This window comes from Eublepharis macularius, chromosome 12 (genome assembly GCF_028583425.1).
Source record: "Eublepharis macularius isolate TG4126 chromosome 12, MPM_Emac_v1.0, whole genome shotgun sequence".
In the NCBI taxonomy this organism is placed as follows: Eukaryota; Metazoa; Chordata; class Lepidosauria; order Squamata; family Eublepharidae; genus Eublepharis; species Eublepharis macularius.
The window spans coordinates 63,344,914-63,365,376 of NC_072801.1; the positions used below are offsets into that span (position 1 = coordinate 63,344,914).

Consider the following 20,463-nt stretch of genomic DNA (forward strand, 5'->3'; position numbering starts at 1 on the left):
CCGCAGACTGGGATCCTCTGGTTTCTTATGGGATTCACTTGCCAAAGGCAACTCTAATTATAAGCAATTTTGGAGTTTCTTGGGGTGGGGTGGGGTGGGGTTGAAGTTAGGGTCCCAAGCCAAAGGAGAATACATGGGATCTCTCCTGTAGGGAGACTTTCAGTCCAGGGTTTTTAAAAGGCCAAGAACAGAGTATGGCTGAAGTTTCTCTGGGGTTGTGAGACAAAACAAAGGGGCCGTGGGGGTGTTGCGGGTTCTGCCAAGCCAAACAAAAAAAACCCAAAGTGTTAATTTGCAGTATTCCCAACTTTTTGCAGCATCCCAATGAGGCTGGCCCCAGGTTGATCCGGGCATATGCTAGGCAAGGATACCTCCAGCCATTTGTGTGGGAAGACACTAGTAATATGATGGGGGCAGACAGACAAAAGGGGATTTTCTTTGTTATTAACCATAGGACATACAGGATCTCCAGTATTATTCAAGGTGCTTAGGGATTTTCATAGGATGCCCAATAAAGAAAAAAAAAACCCAAGAATTTTTGGGTGCTGCTTAAATAGGAAGTAATCTTCAGTATTACCGGGGTGCCACCCACCAGGAACATCCCAAATTGCACAGGGTAATCTTGCATACTCTTTGCAATGGGAAGGTGACCAGAGGGGTGCTTCCTAACCACTATCAGGCCCCCAACTAGCAATAACCAAGTAGGGGAGCACCTGCCCCCTTGCCGCCTTCTCTTCTGTTCAGCGCACAACCCCCTTCGCTCCTCCCTCCTAGAAATCCCCACTCCACCGGGCAGGGGGTCCAGCTGTAAATAGGGGGTGGGGTGTATTTATAACCTGAAGTCTGCAAAGTATTAAAGGAGCCTTTATCTAATGCCAGCAGAGGGCCACATTGTTGTCTTTATTGCCCTCCCCCCCCCCCGAGCTGTCCACGGAACCTACAGTGCTAAATGGGGGTTTACAAGCTGTTAAAACTTGTGAGCCTCCTCCATAAACACGTTTCTTTATTCCAACCCTCCTGACTGGACCACAGGCCTCACAAACTGTGAGTGCTTTATTGTACAGGAGTGATGCCGGAAGAAGGCAAAGGGTGTTCCAGATGGCCGTGGAGCAAAATCTGATCTTCCAAAGTTTTTACGCAGCCCCTTTTTTGCCAAGCCTGAAAGAAGAATGGAAATTAAAAGGGTGGAAGCAAATCATCACCTGCAATGACTGGGGAGGTGATGTTGGGGAGAGCATATGCTTGCAGCAAATCACACAGTGCAACACGTACACTTTAGTGCAGATCTGATAGAGGAAGAGCAGAAGGATGAGCACGATGGAGCCTACCAGGATAAAGCGCAACTGCTGCGGGAAGGTGCCTGTAGGGGACAGCAAGAGGGAAGGGTTATTTGTGGGAGCTCCTTGACCATAGACTAGCCACCACCCACAAAACCCTGCCTGAAGCCGGAGCAGCAGGGCAGCAGAGCTCCTTGTGGAGGGGACTGAGTCTCACTTGGGGCAACAAAGGCAGGCTCTTCTCCAATAAGCTTATAAACAGCAAGGATCTTCTCTTTATCGGAGTCTGGATAATCAAACCAGAGCGATGGGTGTGATGAAGACACCTTTATTTCCTTCACACGGCCCAATTCTTCTTTAGGTTCTGTAGCCCAGAGAAGCCTCCATCAATGACAGGTCAAGAGTATGGGGGGAGGTGTTAATTCTTTTAATTTATGAGAACATTCATGGGTTGTTTGGAGAGTTTCCCATTCAGTGTTTTCCCAAGAACATCACTGGATTATTATTAGCATCTCTGCCAGTTCCGATTTAGGCCCTTTACACGTGTGTTGTTTGGCCCAACTTAGATCCTATTGGGGAGCGTGGTGGTGGGGCTCCTCCTCTGTTTCCCCCACAACATTGTGGTGCTTCTGCGCACCACCAAGTTTTCCCTAGTATTTCCTACAATCTTTCCCTAACTCTGCGTTGATCTTCAAGGAAAGATTGCAATGAAAGCAAGCAGGGTGCTGTCTGTGTTCTTTCTCCCACCCTAATACCTATTACTCCACCACTGGAGGGGCCTTTTGAGTGTTTAATCAGTAGCTAATGTATCAATAATGGTATGTCTGTAACTAGTGCCAAAATCCCCTGGAAAAAGCTCCTGCCCCCAATGGTACAGGGTAAATGGGTATGTTGGGACCCGGGCAAAGGAAACCTGGGGAAGCCCACCTGCTGGAAGATTTTGCACTGGTTTGGCATTTGCAATGACATTGGACCTTCCTACAACAAAGCAGTACCATGTGGAAGGATATTTTCTAGCCCCCATTATGCTGGTGGAACAGGCATCCCTTCCGTTATTTGACTGGAAGAGATACCATGAAGGACAAGGATATGTTCCTTGGCGCAATCTAGACTGCAAGATAGGTAAGTCATTAGTATTGGATGATATAATAATACTAGCAGGACCTCACCAGCAATATTTTCTACTGGGCATCTACAGGATGCCGGGGAGGTACAGAGATGTTTTAGTAACCATATCATTCAGGTTCTTATGTAGTGAGATTTAAAACTCATTTCAAAAGACTTTGCCCTTTCCATGGAGTTAGTAGAGCCAGTAAAGAGTTTTCTGCAAAAAAAATTTAGAATTGATGGCTACAAATCTCTACCCCCTACCCCCTTAAAAATGCAGTTTCTAGGATTCCTTGGGGGGAAGCCACAACAGTTTAAAGCAGTATGTACTCAAACATACCCAAGGTGAAGTCCTACTGCAGCCAAACACTCCATAGTACTAAATGAGATCCCCTACCTATGGTTGAGTTTTGCTGCAGGGGGTGCAAATGGGTGTTAAATTATTGGGTGATATGGTACAGGTGGATGTGCGCTCACCTGTCACATGTTGGGTGTCAGCCAGGGTCACTATAGTGAACTTTGTGAAGATGTACAGGAGACGAAGTAGCAGAAGTTCCCCTTGGTTCAGCATTGTAGTTCTCTTACTCCCCCACATTCTATGACCTCACAATGTATGCCTTCCCCCCCCCCCCCGCTCCATTCTTTTTCCTCCCTTTTTCAAAAAACGATCACGTTCCCAGAAAAAGAGCACCCTAGCACTGTCAAAAAGACAAGGCAAGAAATTGTATGGGACAGAAGACTTTATTGTAGGCGATTCTTTTTCCCCCTTCTTATAATCAGCAAGCAACAACTGGAGAAAGAAAACTCGTAAGACAGAAGGAAACAAAAAAAACACATTCAAGTGAAGGCACATTCAAGGGGGGAAGCCCCAAACGAAAAGGAAGACTTGCCCCAGCCCCATCGATCTCTAAGGCACTCAGAAGCTTGGCAGGGAGGTGTGTATTGCCAGCGTCCATCAGGTCTCAGAAGGCTTGGGAAGAATCCCCAACAGCCCTCCTGCAGCTGTAAAAAGATTAATCGGGGAGGAACCATCTGTGATGAGTGTGGAGTGGATGCCCAAGCCCTGGAGCAGTTTTGCCTGAAAGAGAAATAGAAAGTGAGACTCGGTTATTGCTCAAACAAACAAACAACCCACCCTTCTTCCTACCACCCATTCTCTGGCAACAGCTCTCTTTCTTTGGCCCTTTACTCCTCTGCCGGGACCCTGTGGAAAGAGCCACCTCCACATTTCCCAGACCTCACTTCTCACCTGAATCTCAGGCCCAGCCACGGCAATGTCACGGATGGTGTTAGCCCCCATTGCCTTTATCACCGCCTCAAATTTCTTCACTTCAACGGTAGCCAAAGCTTCTGCACGGGATACGTCCAGATCAGCCTGAGCCTTGGAGAAGCGGAGCTCCTGCTCCCGAGCCTGAGACAGGCGCTGCAGTTCTGAGGCCTGCGAGGATCGAGGCGGGAAAGGGAGAGAGTGTAAAACCCTTTCCAGTGTCACACGGGACCCGCTTCAACTGGAATAAAAGCTGAAGCGAAGCCCACCAATATCAAGAACACCGCTCTAGGGGAAAATGCCTACAAAATTCTTCCCACCTCTGGAATGGCCAGAGTCAGTCCTAGGGCTTCAAAAGCGAATGAATCACAAAATACTTTATATTAACACTGATTAATATGTACAGCAATTGCGCTCACATTGAATGAAAGCCACATAGCTCCAAAGGGGAACATGTAAGAACTTTGTTTATAGAAGTAGGATCGCAATAGCTTTCCATAGGAAAGAGGGGCAGTTGAAAGAAATTATTTCTGGAATTCATTGCCACAGCAGGTAGTGCTGGCCGCTTTGGAAAGGAGGTAAACAAATTCCTAGAGAATAGCCATTTAGGCCTTATAGCCATGATGGTTAAATGGAACCTCCATGTTCAGAGGCAGCAAACCTGAAAGCCAGGGTTGGCAGCTGATTGGCCACTGAGAGAAATGAGGATGTTGAACTAGATGGACCACTGGTCCAACCCAGCACAGTGGTGCAGTTAAAAGAAAATTGAGAATTTAAAAAAATGGAGAGAATAAAGAAGGCTTGAAAGCAATGTGGGGATAGGATAGCAATTACCATGTTTTTTAAAGGATGTAGATTCCCCCCAACCCCGCTTTCTAGTACAGTCTCAGAGCTGAGTGGGAGACAAAACAATTCAAGGAGGGACAAGCAGGACTCACAGTCTCAATGGTTGTTGCTTCCGCCTTCAGCTTGGCCTGCAGGACTGCTCCTTCACCCTCAATCCGGGCTGCCTCTGCCCGTGACTGGGCCTCAGCCTTCGCAGCTCCAGTGCTCTCAACCGCCGTGCTACAGGAAAGGGGAGAGAACAAAGATGGACGCTGCCTTGCTGCCAAGAGGAGCTGAGCCCACCTGGCCCTGTCAGCCTCCGTCCTCCCACCTCAGTGCTTCCAACTCCAGCAGCTCCTTCCGGGCCCGTTCGGCCTCAGCCTGGTCAAGGATTTTCTGCCGCTCCAGACGTCCCCGTGCCTCTTGCTCCAGTCGCTCCGCTTCATGCCTGAGACATGAGAGAAGGAACCAGAGACAGAAAACTGAAAGAGGAAAATTTTATCTATGTCAGGTGTCCTTAGGAGGCAGCCCTTCAGGAGAAAATTGGGGTGGAATAGCTTGAAGGAGGAAGGGTGGCCACAATCCCATAGTTTGGAACGTTCAAAAAGAGAAAATCAATAAGGAGCAGACTCCTAGCAGTACCAGAAGTTTGGAAAGTAATACTTTAATGGGCCCAAGAGATCTAGAAATGGGGAAGGGCTGAAGGTCATAACTTTGATGTTGAAAAGCCTCCATGTTGTGGGAAGGGATCTGGATACAGCTGCTGTGCCCTGCCCCACCATTTTCCTGAGAGAAATCGAGCTGATTTTAGCCAGAGGCAGGGAGGGGGACACACAAGAAACAGATACTCTTATTGTTCCTGTCTTTTCTTTCCAATTGGTGGCTGGGGCAGGGGGGGCTATAAATGAAGTAAATAAATAGCAGAAACTTCCAGGCAGGCAAGCAATTTGTCAGAGAAATGGTGTGATAAAAAAAGGATCAGGCATTCTCTAAACTGCCCCCCCTCCTCAATGCTGCTTTTCAGTGCTGATCTGAACATCAGAGGAGCAAGTTACAGAGGTCTCACATAACTCCATCCAAAGACTCCAAGCAGCGGCACAGCCCCTCTGCCCCTCCTCATAACTGGACGTGAGAAAAATTACGCAAAACAAAGCTTAAGCATAGTGCTTTTGCATAACCAATACAAGCCAAAGAGATGACATTTTCTTTGGCATAGTTTTCATCTCCTATTTAAAAATGCTAAGAATGCACAACTCTGGGCGCATTGATTCCCAATCATTCCAGGAGGAGACTGGTTGTGCCAGGGTGTTCTGGGGTCAAGCACAGCAGGGGGAGAGATCAGGGACAACGGTGCTAACAGAGAGGGGGGCGGGAAAGGAGCTGTGCAGTTTGGGCCAAGGAACTGCCAGATTATGTGCCGTTGCTGCAGTCTTGCCTGCGACTGGTTCCCCTCCCGCTAGAACAATTCAATACCGAGCTGCTGCCTCCTGAGAGTTGGTGGTGATTTCGATCGCAAGCTGGACACTGCGTTGGAGGGCATCCCGAGTCCTCTGGTCCACCGGCTCCACGCTCTGAATGTCAACACTGCTGATGATAAGGCCGTTGGGGGCAAAGCGCAGGGAGGTCCGCAGTGTCCCTTCGGCGTCAAAGCCAAACACAGCCGCACAGATGAGACGGTTGGAGTTCTGGGGACATTTATTTCAGCAAATGTGAGCAATTTATGCTCACCATCACAAAGACACCGAAGCCAATGACAAATTTCAGGTCGGCTAGTACCATTCATACTATTATGTAGAACAAAACAAAATAGCACTCTTCTCCCCACCTGGATGGTGTTGTGGCTAGTTCAGTGGGCCAGCCCATAACAACAACTACTAGGCAGAGGAGGACAAATATCACCTCTTACCCATCCATCTCACATGTGGTAATGGCTCTTCCTCAGCTCAAAGGAACTGCCTACAAGATCCAGCTGGCACAGGACTTTCAGGAGTACCCCAGGCAGGGGGCAGGGAAGGACACAGCACTGCTGCCCGCTCTCAGACCCCAATGCTCTACAATCCAGCCAAGAAGAATGTAGACGAAAGAGCTGCCTACCTGTGTTCAGGGCAAGAAAGAGGCAAAGAAGCTGATGGGAATGGGCAACTTACCTTGTGGAAGTCGTCAAATGTGACAGCGGCCACAGCCCCTCGGATGCGTGAGGCCACCGTCTTGCAGGCATCACCTACAAAATCCAGGACACTAAAGAGGCAGGAAGCCTCAGCAGCAGCAGGGATCTCAAAGTGCCTGGTGGGAAAAAGAAACGAATACTAGATGTTGTTGCTGTTCTCAAAGAAGACAGCAGCACTTAGCCAAGATGTCTTCCACACAGGGAGGGGGTTTTGTAGTTTCTCCGTTGCTGGTGCAGCTGCAGGTTAAGCACAGAAGCCGCAGGGCTTCCACATGGCAGGTTTCCTACCATTTCCAATCCCCTGGAATTTGTCACTCCCCTCCTCCCCTGGGCCAACAGGGTTCTTGCAATTTTTTAAAAAAGAATCAGCTCTAGAATATCGTATCAATATACCGTTGTAATGATAGGTGTAGCAGGTTCCCTGAAATCCCAGGATTTTTTTAAAAAAAGAAAGTAAGTCTCCAGCCCCTTTCCTTACAAAGATATGCTTTTTTTACTTGTATCTCTGCAAGGGAGGGGGCTAAAGACTTACTTTTTAAAAAAATGAAAATTCAGAGAACACTTCTTGGCACAATGGTCTATCAATATAGCAAGTTTTATAGCCCCCTAGTGGTGGGGGGGAGGAAATGGCTGCTTCAAGGACAACGTCAAGGAAAATGGCTGCCAGGTGAACCAGAAGATCCGAATTTTCTCTCACACACAGAAACCTTCCTAGCTTTACTACAAACTTTCCCAAAACTTCAGAACAAAGCAGGTTTGAGAAAGAACAGAGAAAAGCCAGGAAAACTCCCAGAATGCACCACTATGCTGTCTGGAAGAAAGAAAAAAAATTGGTTTTCTAAAAGCATTGAACTTGGACCAGATAACTAGGTTTGTCTGGTCACCCCAACAACCAGGATGAGGTGGCCTCCTGGTACTTACTGTTTTAGTATACACATGAGCACTTCCAACCTCAGAGCAATGACATCACTTCTGGCAGTGACATCATCATGCTCCTAATGGGAATGTTCTGAACGTGAACCTTCTGGAAGTGACATAATTGCGCCGGCTGGGAGAGCAGGCCCCACCCGCTTGCCCAGGTTGCCTGATCAGCAGACACAGGAGCGAACTGCTGGGAGTTTGCCTGCCACTGGAAGGAACCTTGCAAGCCTCCAGATGACTCATGTGGAAGGCATTCCAGACTCAGAACATACACGGGGCAGTCTTAGTGATTCTGAGGCCCTGGCCAAAAGTCCAAAACGGGGTCTGGAATCACAATCTCTCTCATACACACATACACACTCACACCCTGCCACCACCTGCAACGGGGCCAAGCAAGGAGAGGCCCTCACCCCATACAGGGTGGGCAGGTGCCCGATCCCCAGATGGGGCAGGTGCAAGTGGCAGCAAGAACCTGCTCTTTTTCTTTTCTCCCCTGTTTTTAGGAGGCAGGGCTAGGATTACCAGCTCCAGGTTGGGAAACTCCTGGAAAATTTGGGGGGGGGGGAATCGTGGAGAAGGTAGGGTTTGGGAAGGGGAGAGACCTCAATGGAGTATAATGCTATAAAGACCACCCTCCAAAGCAGCCATTTTCTCCAGGGGGACTGATTTCTGTGGCCTGGAAATCAGTTGCAGTTCCAGGAGATCTTCATCCGCAAACCTAGGCAGGGCTATGGGCAGTCAGGTCCCACCCCCCAAGCACGAGGCCCAGGGCTGCTGCCCGTTACCCATTGGCTAAGACCGCCCCTTCCTCCACATATACCTGCTTCTCTGTCTTTCTTTAGCGGGATGTCCAGCAATTTGGGAATGGGGCTGTAGCATCCAGCAGAGTATTCGATCTTTCCTGATGAATGCTTGTATTTGCATCCCCACTTATTCAATCCCCCAAGCCAATTCTTCCTGTCACACTCCCTCCCTTCCCTCCAAGCCCCATCACACTATATATTACAAATGAATTCAACACGTTGGAATGCTTAAATCTTGCTGGCAGAATAAGGCATGCAGGGTATTCAGGAATATCTACTACTATAAAGGGCAAGCCGTATTGGTGACGACTCACTTTTTATTCTTGCACAGGTGACGGGAAACACTCACCAGTTGTAGGCCAGCTGGAGCTGTAGGCGGGCATGATCCGCTGTCTCAATAGTGACAACATCTGTGCAGAAGTCAGGCCCCAAGAGGAGGCAGATGGCACGGCGGGCATGGGGGCGCTTAGGCCGTCCCCCAGACAGACTCAGCACTGTGAATTGTTCATCTGGGCCCAGAAGCACTAGTTCTGGCCCAAAAACCACCCTGAGAAGAAGAAAAAGAGAGACGCCGACCCTTAGGCTGGAGATAATCTCAGAAAGAAAAAGGCATGCTTGTGCCCCTCTCCTCTATGAACTTCCTTGGCACTTAAGGCTGCCCAATGAAGCCCCCTGTTTCATCACACACAGTAGCCAGATTGGTCTCACTCAACCATGACCACCCCCAGAACTTCTCTGGATGATGAAACAGGGGGCTTCACTGGGCGACCTTAAGGGCCAAGGAAGTTCATAGAGGTGGTATATGGCCTCCTCTCTCCTGGAATCCCAGAAGCTGGGAAAAAGGATGCTCATTCTGTTTATTTTGGAAATCAGCTCTATGAAGTAGCTTGGAGGCTTGTTTTAAGATTTTCGTTCCTGGATTGTAGTAAAGAGTCCAGTAGCTACTACAGCTGCTACTGCAGACTAACACAGCTACTACAGACTAACACGGCTAACTCCTCTGGATCTATTCCTGGATTGTGTGATTTTACCATGTTTTTATCCAGTTCTTCTGTATAATGTTTTGGAAGTTGAAAAACAGTTTATACTTACAAAAAACTACCCCACTATCCTCAGAAAAAAACCTCTGTAACCAGCCCCTTCCAGCTGAAACGAGGCACCAATCTGAAGCTGGCCCCAAGGCGGACTCAGTCATGCACGCTGCCTTGGGTGCCAGCTCTGCTTCTAGGAGTACGAGTGTGTGTATGACTAACCACACTGAGTAAGCACAGGCACCTTTTCCAGGCAAAAGGCCTCCCGTCAGCTACGGGCCATAGATTCCAGGCAGCCACAAGGGCTGGCATTTCTAATTTCAAAAATTAAGTGCTGGCTCTGAGGAAATTCCTTCTCTTCTGGTCTGTTCCTCCCTGTATTTCCTTCCCCTCAAGAACACCCCTCCCCCCTTCTCAATTTTATCCCCCCTTTAGCCTGATCTACGCACACAGTAGAAGGGGCAACAGAGTCCTGAAGTAGTAGAACCAAAAGGTACCACTGCAAACTTCAGGGCACAGTTCACATTTTTATTGCTTCCCCCTCATTAAATAAATCCTTTTGCAAGCAAAAAGATACCTGGGAGAAACGTTATGAACCACTTTTTTGTCATCATGCAGGGACCATTTTTACATAAGAAAGCGTTCAAAAATGCAAACTGCCACCTGCCATCCATAATAACAGAGTCCCTCAGAAGTCCACCACTTCCTTCTGTGTGTATGTGGGCAAGGGGACTTGGCCTTACTTTTCATGCTATACCACAGTCCCTTCTGTAGTTTAACTCACCTCCTGCCACTCCCCCTTCTGCCTCTCCATACAGGTATTTCTTATGCTTCTCCTCCCCTACTTTGTCCCAGGCCTGTTCCGCACTTTGATCTGCTGCCTCAACACAGTCAAGGAACCCATTCACCACTCTTGTCCATTCTCTCACCTGGCTTTAGGGTTGCCAACCTCCACATGGTAGCTGCAGAATTATGACTGATCTCCAGGTGACAGATCAGTTCCCCTAGAGAAAATGGCTCCTTTGGAGGGTGGACTGTATGGCATCATACTCTGCTGAGGTTCCTCCCCTCCCAAGTCCCACCTTCTCCAGGCTCCAACCTCAAAAGCTGCAGGAATTTTCCAACCTGGATTTACGCTCCTTGTAGTCGTACACTTGCACCGCTGCATTGTGGGGAACCTGGTAGCTCACTGCCCGGGTCCGATCACGGGGGGGCCCATCGCCCCCTTCAGAGACCTCCTTGGAGCGATCCACAGAGGGATTCCTCCCCAAAGCCAGCAAGGTCTCTATGTAGGGAGGAAGCTCCTTTTCCCACAGTTCCTCATCCTGAGTTAACATGTAAGTGTGGCCGATTACAGCTCGGACCTGGGATGTGGGAGACAAGAACAACAGACTGCGGTTTTTGCTGAGCCTTAGTACATGAAATTGGTGGGTTCTCTCTCCCTCTCTCCGCCAGTCTGTGACTGGCCCAAGGTCACCCAATGAACTTCCAAGGCAGAGCAGGGAACTGAACCTGGTCACCCAGATCCTAGTCTGTCACTCTAGCTATTATGCAACACTGTCTCTATTTTTCTTTGTGGAGAAAAGCAACATAAAACGAGGTCTGGGGTCAGGACGAAAACTCGGTGAGATCAACTGGAAAAACTGGTAGGATCCAACTCCTTGTTAGAGGTGACCTTGGAAGGTTTTTATCCCCAAAATCTTTTTATACTGCCCTGGATAAAGGCCCATTTCCCAAGCAGCTGGTGCCCACTGAGGTGCTGTGCCATCTGCTCTGCTCACCTTCCCAGTCTTGATATCCCGCACGTAAATGCCCTCATTCTCAGCCAGCGGGATAGCATGGCGCCGCTCCAGCACTTCCACTTCTGCAGGCGGCACATATTCCAGAGGTCCCTGGATCAGCCAGCGGTCACCCGGCTTGCGCATAACTTTATCCTCATCCTAAGGAGGAGACAAGGAAAGAGACGGGTGAACATAAACTCACATTTTTTCTTCCTCACCCAACACAGGCTCAGGTCTAACCTCATTCTGGTCTTCCAAGGGTCGGAGTGCACGGAGCAAGAGTCCCTCATCTTCTGAGAGGATATAAGTGTCCTGGATGCCCTGTTCCAGCCACTCTCCAGGCTGCAGGAAGAATGACGTCTCCCCCTGTGGATATGGCGGCACAGAACAGAAGTGAGGCTCAACAGTTGGCCTGAAAAACGCAGTCCTTCAAAGCAGTCCCCTTCGAGACCCAGTGCCATAAACAGTTGTAAGCAGGCACTGTAGAAAGCAACTGGGGTCTTTCCTGAACTATGCATTTTGTTTACTTGAAATATTTATACCTCTCCTTTCCTCTACCAAGCCCTACTACCCAGATGGCCTACTATGACATTGAAATACACAATATCTAAAAGTATCAGCATAAAAACATAGTAACTACGTTGACAGAAGAGCATGTGAGTGTACACTCAACCCATCAAAGGCCTGGTTTCCTTCGACACCAGCTCCAAAGCCAAGAACAGCCAAAGGAGAACCTCAGAAGTTATTTCAGGTGGACATAAATTTTTTAATGTTCTACTTCAACTTCATAAGTGGCTTTGAGCATTTTTTAATGGAAAGTGTGGCTTAGATATAATGTAAATAACTAACATTAAGATGCCTTCCTTCAATGGAACAGCACCACAAGCTGAGTACAAACAGTACTTCTGCCATTCGCAAACAACATTCTCAAACAACAGCCGCTGACCTCAGAGATACAGCCTATATGTGGCTCTGTGGAGAAACCTGGTATATGCTTATGCAACTTATAATGCTAATGGCTTGCAAGAGGCACAAGGGGGGAGAATGTTGTGCGCTGCAGGTGGAGCTCCACTGATCCTGCATCAAAACCAGGGGACATTTTCAGGGGATAAATTCTGGATGGGAACCGATGCCATCCGTTAAGCAACAAGATGACGATCTGGCTCCAGAAACGACAGTACCAACTCCTTGAAATTTTTGTTTTCAGTACACAGACAAAAAATGCGCAGAACTACTTTGTTAACTAATGCTGCATTCACTCCGCATACACTTTTGACAGACAGACACCCTACCTGACATAAGGTCTGGCTACCAACATAGGGCTACTCAAACATAAAACAGCAGGCAGAAGGAGGGCAGGAAGCAGCCAGGCACTGCCCGGTTGAGAGCAAATCCTGCTCCAGCCAACAGCCACTCGAGACTCCAACGGCCCTTGATGCAGCCATCAGATGGAAGGCAGGAAGGAGGCAGGAACTCCTCTGTGGCATCTGGGGACAGTGCCAGCTGGGAGCCCTCCAGCTTCCAAATGCCGTTTCCAAGTCCAATGAGGTCCCCTCCCTCAAAAGCCTGCATGTTTTTGGAACAATTTTATCATTTTACATTTTTATGCAGACAGCATTTGAAAGCACATGTTAAACGACACTTTTTAAAATTAAAACACACAAACAGAGAAGGCGGAATAGGCCGGCATTTGCTGCCAAGGAAGGGTGTAAAGGGGTGGGGGTGGCAGCAGCTACCTTTGGTCAGGGGAAAGTTAGGAGACTTGATGACAGGATTATTTCAGCTGGCAGGACGGTGGGGCAGTTCTTCTACCCTGAGAGAGGGCTTGGAAATTCAGTAATAGCACATATGAAGGAGGCTTAGATGGGGCAGGGGGTGTTATGAGCTGTAGAGGGGGGTTCCAATGATCCTACACCAAGACCAGGGGAGTTTTGGAGTTGCAGAATTATGAGTAGGTAGGAAACTTCACACTCAGACATGGTTGCTTTGAATACTCCAGTGCTCATTGACTAGATTACAATACATACACGCCGGCACCAGGGTTTCTGGCGCCTACGGCCACACACATGGCATAATTGTACCCCTCCTCCAGTAAAATGGATGCAATGCTCTAGATGCAATCGTAGCCCCTCTCCATGTAGATGGAAACAGATGCCTCTTCTACAATACTGGCTTCTGAATGGTGTTCTAGGGATCCTTAAGATCCCTAAAGAAGTTTATGAAGGACTCTTTAAATAAGAAGTTGGTAATAGAGAAGAAGCTTTCCTGAGAGAGAGCTCAACCACCACTACAAATTACTCCTAAAAGCACAGCCACGACAAAACACATCATGGCAAGGACCCCTTTGCAGGAACTGATGGTCCACGTAGATAATGCTCCCGAGGCCTTGGCAACACATAGGAGTTCTACAGCTGATACATTCATGCAGAAAGGGTTCCTCGAAGCTAGAAAATTTCACAGCCACTGAAGAAAGAAAGAGGGTGCTACTGAAGCTGTTAACATTATACCCCAGGCCTGCTGCCATACATACATAAATGAATGCGCCCAGTAAGTGTAAGGAAATCTACCATAATTGTGGGTATAAGATTGCTGTAACACTTTCAGCAGCTCAGCCAGGATGCCAAGACTGCCCGTTGTGCAACCTGGGCCCAGGCACATACATACCTTAATCACTTTCTTCTGCCCGAGTTGGGGTTTGCCACTCGCATCCACCGGATCACAAACTACACAGTATTGGCAGCTGTTCAGGGTGGTGATATCGACAATGCCCAGCACTTCCTCGTAAACATCCGGGATGTGGGCCTCAGTGTCAGCCATGGTGATCAGCCACTCTTCCCCTGTTTTCCTCGTGGTTCCCTGGGAGTCCTGGAATGTCTTGGTGGCCCGGAGGTGCAGTGCTTTCTTCAAAGAAGAGATATGGCAGGGATGTAAATGTGTGGGGACCCACTGCGGTTTCCTCATAGTGATTCATACAAGTGGCCAGCAAGTTGCTGTGGTGGCTAAAAATCTGCAGTGAGTGCTCATGCCAGTAGCTTGTTCAGAGACCCTTGTTAACACCCACATAATGCAAGGCCACTAGTGGGACCAATATTTGCAAGTATTCTACAGGAGGAACTCCATCTTCAGATGAAGGCCAGCCTGGGCCAAACGGCTAGCCAGAGAACAAGCAGCTACAGTAGGACTGCCAAACTCCAGGTAGGGCCTGGAGATCTCCTGGAATTACAACTGATCTCCAGATGACAGAGATCAGTTTCCCTGGAGAGAAAGCTGCTCTGGAGGGTGGACTCTAAGGCACGATACCCCACTGAGGTCCCTCCCCTCTGCAAACCCCTCCCTCCCCAGACTCCACCCCCAAATCTCCAGGAATTTCCCAACTGAGTGCTGGCAACCATAAGATGCAGGGAGCTCTCATTTAGCAATGCAGTAGGAACAGTGTAAGGCATACAACTGGAACGCAAAATTAGAGAACAATGCATCAGGAACAGATTAAGTCATGACATAAGAAACCCAAAGACTGGATAACAGAAGTTAGGAAACAATGCAGTAAATCAAGAAACGCATGCAACAAACAGTGCCGTAAACGATGACCTTTACCCCTTTGTAAAAGCGTCCTCCTGAACAGTTCTGTTCTGACAGCCTACTCCCTTTATAAAAATGCTAACGCAACAAAATAAAAGCATGACTCCAATGGCACCATAGAGACTCCAGGATAAGCACCTGGGAGTCAGAGTTCACCTCACACCAGATACATTCTTCTATGTACAGGATCAGATACGATCAGCTTTTCAACTGGTGAAGAAGCAGTTGCCAAAAGTTGCAAAGGCAACTTTTGAACACTGAAAAATGTTATGCTAGGGATCATGAACCAAAGCTCTATGTGACAGAGGCTGTGGCATGGAGGGATATTGGGAATGACTGAGCGAAAAAAAATTCCTGGGGAGGGATGCTACAAAGAATGGCAGGTATAAAAAAGGATATCCAACCCAAACAGTTAATTTACAGTGCAATCCTAAACAGTTACATCCTTCTAAATCTGGTGAACTCAATGGGCTTAGAAGGGTGCTATTCTGTTTAGGACTGCACGGTTGAGAGTGGTGGGGGGAGCCACTCCTAACGGTTCCTTACATAGGCAAAATAGGACTAGCATAGAATCTCAAGAATCATGTATTATTTGGAGTTTGCTTAACAAAAAGAATACTTTAGCATTCTCCCCCTTCTGTTGTGTATATAAATGGATTAACACAATAGATATAGATATCAATGCATCCGTACATAGGTTTCCCCTTTAAGTTAACATGGAAACACCGGTTGGTGCAGAACGCTGCAGCTGGGTTAATACTGGGAGCTAAGAGGGCCATGAATATTACCTCCATTCTGCAGTCACTGCACTGGCTACTTATCCATCACTGAGCCCAATTCAAGGTTTTGTCTATCACCTATAAAGCTCTTCACCCTGACCCGGATAGCCCAGGTGAGCCTGATCTTGAAAGATCTCAGAAGCTAAGCAAGGTCAGCCTTATTAGTAATCGGATGGGAGACCTTCAATGAAGACCAAGTTTGTGGAGGCAGGCAATAGCAAACCACAGCTGTTAGTCTCTTGCCATGAAAACCCCACCAGGGGTCGCCATACGTCAGCCATGACTTGAGGGCACTTTCCACCACCACACAAAGCTCTTCAAAGCCTTGGTCCATCATGTGTATGGGACCGCCTCTCTCCCTACAGTCCACCACGGCAGCTTCAGTCATTCAAACAGGGCCTTCTGCAGGTGCACATGGGCAAAATCAACAGCTGCCTGTACACATGCATTCTCTGTGCTGGCCCCCACTTTATGGAATGGTCTACCTGAGGTTAGGAAAGCCCCCACTCTCACGGCCTTCCGCAAATGATGCAAAACTGTTACCGTGCTCAGTTCAAGGTATTGGTTATTACATAAAAGCTCTTCACAGCCTTGGTCCAGCATACCTATGGGACCGCCTCTCTCCCTATGTCCCTCCATGGCAGCTTTGCTCATCTGAACAGGGTCTCTTGCAGGTGCCAGCCTGCAGGTGCCATGGGCGAAATCAACAACAGCCCATACACGGGCTTTCTCTGTGGTGGCCCCTACCCTATGGAATGGCCTGTCTGAGGTGGTCAGGAGAGCCCCCATGCTTCTGGCTTTCCACAAACACTGTAAAACCGAATTATTCAAAAAGGCTTTTTTTCTCAGCTAGGAGGGCAGTATTGTAGGAAAGGGGTCCCAGATGTTTCACTAATGAGTTAGGAACCATAGATTTCACCATTATGTTGCCTTACATATTATCTGTTGCTTTAAATATGTACTCCTATATACTACCTGTGCTTTATGTTGTTTAATGTAAGTCCTAGAATTGACTATGTTCTGTTTCAGCTATACTTCAACCCCATAGTGGATCTTTGCTAATGTAAACTTCTCATTTACCCTATGACATTGTTTATGGAAATGTTCTTGACACTGTATGGAAATGTCTGCCGTTGTCCTTGCTACTGATTGTACTAATCTCACACTATCTAAGCCACCTTCTCAGTGAGAAAGGCGGAATATAAATGACAAATAAATAAATAATAAGTAAGAATTATTCAAGAGAGCTGTACTGTAGGAAGTGGTCTTAAAGAGATCCATCAGTAAAGAGTTAGGGAAGGACCACAGACTTTATTACTATTGCTGTAAATATTGATGGACCATGGAGTTCACTACTATTGCTAAAAGTATGATCCTACTGGGTAGTTCCTATGTTACTTAATATATCAGTCGTAGAATTGCTTATGCTCTGTTCCTGCATTTTTTCAGCTATGTATTGAATTTCTACTGGTTTTTAACTATTTGCAAAACTGAACGTATATACCAATTACACGTTTATTGAAATGTCGATATTGATTGTACTGACTCACATTGTGTAATCACGAGTCTCAGCGAGAAAGACGGACTACAAATAATGTAAATAAATAAATATGAAGTGAGTTCTGACAGACGCTTATGCTGAAATAAGTTTAGTAAGCCTCAAAAGTGCCACCAGCCTCCTATTTTATTTTGCTGCTACAGACTAAGAGGGCTATTTGTCCAGAACTTACTCAAGCGAGTTTGCTTTGGGAAAGAAAGAAGTTATTTCCAGCATGCTATAGTGCAATCAGTTACAGGCAGAGCAGCCAAGGAATCAGAAGTACTGGCCAGACAATATTCCCACCCACGAAGCAGATGCGCGTGCCTCATTTTCCACTACACAGAGATCTCGAGCATCACAAATCAGATTATCTACCGCAATACAAAACAGAGCACCCCGCCCCGGCTTCTCCCCAAAGCAGCCGTCTTTCACCCACCACTAGAGGCAGCAGACAAGGCACTCACCTTCTCGGTCAGGACAAAAGCATCTACAGTGTCAACCACTTCCTCAAAGACTCCAGGCAAATAAGCCCCAACCCGCTTCACCAGCCACTCCTCACCTGCCAAGGGAAGTGAAAGAGATTTACCAGAGAGAAAAAGAGCCTTTCTGAGGACTGAAGGGAGGGAGACAGAGCAGGTACCTGTCACACGTGTATTCCCTTCTCTGTCCACACACTCTTTGCGGGCCTGAAGTCTTATTGCTTGGTTGGGCCGAATTATAGTGGCTTGGATGGTCTCTACAACCTCGACCTCCTTGCGTGGGATATAGGTGCCTGCAAACAGTAAAGGTGTGTAAGGAAAGCAGCTGGGCTGCAAACCAAATTAGGAAGAAAAGGAACTGACCACTGCCTACCGGGTCCTTCAAATAGCCATTCGTCACCGGCAACGTATTTCTCTTCCTCGTCATCTTCAAAGTCCAGAAGAGCTCTGAGGTGGAGCGCAGTATTAGCGGAGACAACCTGCAGAGCCGTAACACCCTAGAGATGGAGGCCAAGAGAGACGTCAGGCAAAGGGGACCATGGGCACAAAGGCAATCCCAAGGGGCCGCTCCGGTTGACAACCTTAAATTGCTAGACAGGCACACCAGCACCACACAGGAGGCCACATCCTTACCTTCTGCAGCTCCTCTCCTGGGTACAAAGGGAAAGGGTCCTGAGCCAGCCTGATCTCTAAGTCAGCATGTCTGAGCCGCACCTGCCCCACCGCATCAAACTGGACTGCATTATCCACTCCCCGAACCACTGGATTGAGAACGATACAATAATGGCGTGGAGGGACCATCACCATCTTCACTGGGGCAAAGACAATCCTGAAGTGGGAGGAAAGAAAGTCAAATGTGCAGCTAGGTTCTTAGACTTGTGGATTCACTTTAGCTGGGAATAGGAGATCTTAGCTTTGAGCTCTCTACCAGGGCCGATTTGTCATTCTAGAGGAGACTTGCAAACACTGGTACTATAGCTTCAGGTGGGTAGCTGTGTTGGTTTGCAAGCAAAGACAGAATCCAGGTCCAACAGCATCTTAAAGACCAGCTAAAGACCAAGCTCATACCATGGAAATCTAGGTGATCTTTAAGGTACTATTGGTCCCAGATCTTGCACTGGTACTATAGATGTTTTGTAATGCGCATTGCTGTAAGAAACTTGCCCTAAGATTTCAATGGGCTTAAACTGGAGTAACTCTTCTTAAGATTTCACTGTAAGAAACTTAAGTAGTATAGCAGTGAAAGCGGTGGACTAGGATTTAGAAAATGTAAGTTCAAGTCCCCACTCTGATATGAATTCTGAACCACTCACTCTGCCTAGCCTACTGCACAGGGTTGGTGTAAAGAAAAAAACAGAAGGGAGAACAATACACACTGCCCCAAGCTCTTTGGAGGAAAGGCAGGATAAAAACGTATTAACTAAATAAATACCAACATTGTAAAAGTAGCTTCAGTGAGGAAGAACCTGGTCAGAAGGAACGCAACCTCAGCAAATCAGAGCCCAAAGGAAGAAAGAGGAAGCACATTTGGGGAATGGGAGAAAACTGCCTGGCAGGAGCAGTAACATATAAGGCTCCCCTCCCCTGGGATTGCCAGCTCTGGTGAGGAAAATACCTGGAGATTTTGGGAGAGTAGCTTGAGGAAAACAGGGTTTGGGGAGGGGCAGGAGCTCAGCAGGTTATAATCCCATACAGTCCACTGTCCAAAGCAACCATTTTCTCCAGATCTCTGTCTCCTGGAAATCAGCTGTAATTCCGGGAGATCTCCAGTCACCGCCTGGAAGAGCAAACCTACCTCACACACCAGGGGCCCAGGGAAAGGAGCTCGGGACTAGCATGAGAATCCCTTTCGCTTCCCCAGGGCTGCCTCCTGGCCTCCACCCTTCAGATGCTCCGCTTGGCTCACCTTTCATTGTCCTGCCGTATGTAGGTTTTGGGCCCCATTTCCACTCGGGTCACATTGGAGTTCTGGTCCAAGACATGAATGTAGTGATACGGCGGAATCCGGATTATAGATTCGGCTGCCATGTTGTCTCCGGAGGGCGCTGCGAAGGAGGCCCCTGCAAGAGATTAGAGCTCTGAGAATGGGCCCAAGAGGCACCGCTTCAGGAGCGCTTTCTCTGAGTCATTTCCCACCCCCCAAGGGCAGGGCAGGGCAGGGCCGCGAGGAAATCTATGGCACTCTTTATAAGTATTCGTGACAACTCTGTTACACCTCTTTGCGCCTGATCCTTCAGCAAACAGGACAAAACCAGCCGGACAGGTTAGCTTTTGATGCGAAGCTGATCAGCGCACCACGCCCTTCGGGTCCCAGGCAAAGGACCCACCCACTTCCACGCAGCGGAATAAGGCTTCCCCAGGCAATCACCGGGAAAGCGGTTAGGTTAGCAGCCAAACCAATGAGGACTACCCGCATGGGAGGCTTACAGCGAGAAGGATCAGCGTCAGCTCCGAATCTTGTCGGAGTCGAAGGGCAGATCTGACTTACGGGGCAATCCTAAAAAGGCCTCCTTCGGTCTCCGCCCGTTGATTTCAAGGGGCTTAGACTGGAGTTAACTGTTTAGGATTGCACAGCGGAACGAGGAGCGGACCTTGATCTCGGGCGTGGAAACTCCGCGAGTCTTCTCGCCCCGCCCCAACTCCTTCTAACTAATTCCAAAAAATCTAAGCTCTTCCTTTCTCCACGATGACTGCGCAGGCTCCGAAATAACACGCCACAGGACGGGATCGGTTTGGCTGCCTGCGACTGAGGTCTCACCAGATTCCCGGGACCGATCCGTGCCGATCAGAGGGAGGAAAAACTCACCCAGCAGCTTGTTGTTGCTTTGGGGACGGTTAAAAGGACCGGCTGGGAATTCCCCACTAGCGCACAGTTCCTGGCAGAGGAGGAGCGAAGCCGAGAGTGAC

At 48.2% G+C, this 20,463-nt stretch overlaps 1 protein-coding gene across 6 annotated transcripts; it reads right to left on the minus strand.

The window, feature by feature from the left end:
- Positions 1-3,106: 3,106 nt before the first annotated feature.
- On the minus strand, positions 3,107-20,463 carry MVP (major vault protein). Of its 6 annotated transcripts, none has more exons than XM_054992707.1 (17): positions 20,363-20,463; positions 19,463-19,616; positions 18,190-18,385; positions 17,930-18,053; positions 17,718-17,849; positions 17,542-17,636; positions 13,844-14,080; positions 11,420-11,545; positions 11,180-11,338; positions 10,524-10,762; positions 8,717-8,914; positions 6,624-6,759; positions 5,950-6,161; positions 4,808-4,924; positions 4,590-4,716; positions 3,634-3,822; positions 3,107-3,462 (listed from the first exon to the last, which is right to left on the minus strand). In XM_054992707.1, the coding sequence occupies exons 2-17, from the start codon at positions 19,582-19,584 to the stop codon at positions 3,340-3,342; spliced, it is 2,532 nt and encodes an 843-aa protein (XP_054848682.1). In that variant the 5' UTR covers positions 19,585-19,616; positions 20,363-20,463; the 3' UTR covers positions 3,107-3,339. The 6 variants fall into 6 exon arrangements, with proteins under 6 accessions (XP_054848682.1, XP_054848677.1, XP_054848680.1 ...); XM_054992702.1 differs by lacking the exon at positions 20,363-20,463 and adding an exon at positions 20,315-20,352; XM_054992705.1 differs by lacking the exon at positions 20,363-20,463 and adding an exon at positions 20,148-20,163.

Excerpts from the sequence above, each read along its gene's own strand:
- MVP (XM_054992707.1), bottom strand. The coding sequence starts at position 19,584 with ATGGCAGCCGAATCTATAATCCGGATTCCGCCGTATCACTACATTCAT. Across the intron at positions 17,850-17,929 it reads ATGGCTATTTGAAGGACCCG|GCACCTATATCCCACGCAAG; the intron begins GTAGGCAGTGGT and ends TACTGTTTGCAG. Across the intron at positions 6,760-8,716 it reads CTCCAGCTGGCCTACAACTG|GCACTTTGAGATCCCTGCTG; the intron begins GTGAGTGTTTCC and ends TTTTCCCACCAG.